Here is a 1,058-nt window from a genome sequence, read left to right on the forward strand (position 1 = left end):
CAATTGAAAACTGTAATGTAGAACCATAGAGTCTACTTCAAACCCAGAACCCCAAATCTGTTTTTTTTTATATTTATTTTTCCTTCAAATGCAAACCCCAAAACTGAAAAAATAAGAACCAATCCTAACCAATAAACTAAATCAATTTCATATAACACAACCAGACCTAAGCCAAAAATTGGTAGAAAAATATTAACAAAAATCATAAACTCTTTGTCAATGTCGAAGGAGAAATAAAGATTACCCTTTTTATTTTGCTATTCTTCAACGAGGGAAAAGAGTGAGAGAAAGTTCAAAAAGAAAAAACCATATGCAAAATAATCTAATGAGCCGCAAGTCATCTCTTTTGCCAAACAAATTGAAACAAAGAATGAAAAAATCGCTTTCTAAATCAAAGAAAGACTCACCTCAACTATTGCGTGGAAGACATTAGCCCTGAAAAAAAATCCCACCGACCCTCCAAGAATGGCGACCTGATTAACTTGAACAAGTAAAAATCCCATAAAAATTGAAGCTTGGAAAAACCCCCAGAATCCTTAAACTGAATAAATAAATAATCCCAAATTCAAAGCTCAAATGCTAGGTCTTATCAACTACAATACACAAATTCTTAAAACTTGAGACTCACAGCAAGAAGAAGGGATTCTTTAGCGGTTAGCCTCTCCATTTCTTGGGCATAAGCAGCTGGAGCTCCTCCCTGTACAGCCTGTTGGACCATTGCTCTGCAAGTCAATCTCCGTCGGAGTCGGCGAAACATGGGGAGGGAAGTTGTGGTAGATGAGACGGAGGAAGACATCCACGCCGTAGACCCAAGAGTCGAGCCTCCCTGTCACACAACCCAAGTCGCAGGCCCCATCACCTTGTTACACACCTGCAACAAACAGAGAGAAATAAAGAAAGATTGAACGAGTGAGAGAGAGAGAGAGAGAGAGAGAGAGAGAGAGTTACTGAGTGCGAGAGAGAAACAGAGGAGGCGTGTAGAGTAATTAGGGATTCAACCTTAGAGATTGCTTTTGTGTTTCATTTGGCGCCTGTGTATTTCATTTACCGCCCATTTT

At 39.2% G+C, this 1,058-nt stretch overlaps 1 protein-coding gene across 2 annotated transcripts; it reads right to left on the reverse strand.

Moving 5' to 3' along the window:
* Positions 1-309: 309 nt before the first annotated feature.
* LOC133816434 (probable plastid-lipid-associated protein 9, chloroplastic) lies at positions 310-824 on the reverse strand. Of its 2 annotated transcripts, none has more exons than XM_062248931.1 (2): positions 629-824; positions 310-473 (listed from the first exon to the last, which is right to left on the reverse strand). In XM_062248931.1, exons 1-2 carry the CDS (start codon positions 794-796, stop codon positions 387-389), a joined length of 255 nt encoding a protein of 84 aa, XP_062104915.1. In that variant the 5' UTR covers positions 797-824; the 3' UTR covers positions 310-386. The 2 variants fall into 2 exon arrangements, 1 of the variants encoding a protein (XP_062104915.1); XR_009885237.1 differs by lacking the exon at positions 310-473 and adding an exon at positions 482-541.
* Between the last annotated feature and the right edge of the window lie 234 nt (positions 825-1,058).

The sequence above is a fragment of the Humulus lupulus genome, chromosome 2 (assembly GCF_963169125.1).
Source record: "Humulus lupulus chromosome 2, drHumLupu1.1, whole genome shotgun sequence".
NCBI classification, from domain to species: Eukaryota; Viridiplantae; Streptophyta; class Magnoliopsida; order Rosales; family Cannabaceae; genus Humulus; species Humulus lupulus.

What these genes read in the sequence shown, in the direction of transcription:
- LOC133816434 (XM_062248931.1), bottom strand. Translation starts at nt 796, where the DNA reads ATGTCTTCCTCCGTCTCATCTACCACAACTTCCCTCCCCATGTTTCGC. An exon ending in AAGAATCCCTTCTTCTTGCT is followed by an intron (nt 474 to 628) that starts GTGAGTCTCAAG and finishes CAAGTTAATCAG; the next exon opens with GTCGCCATTCTTGGAGGGTC.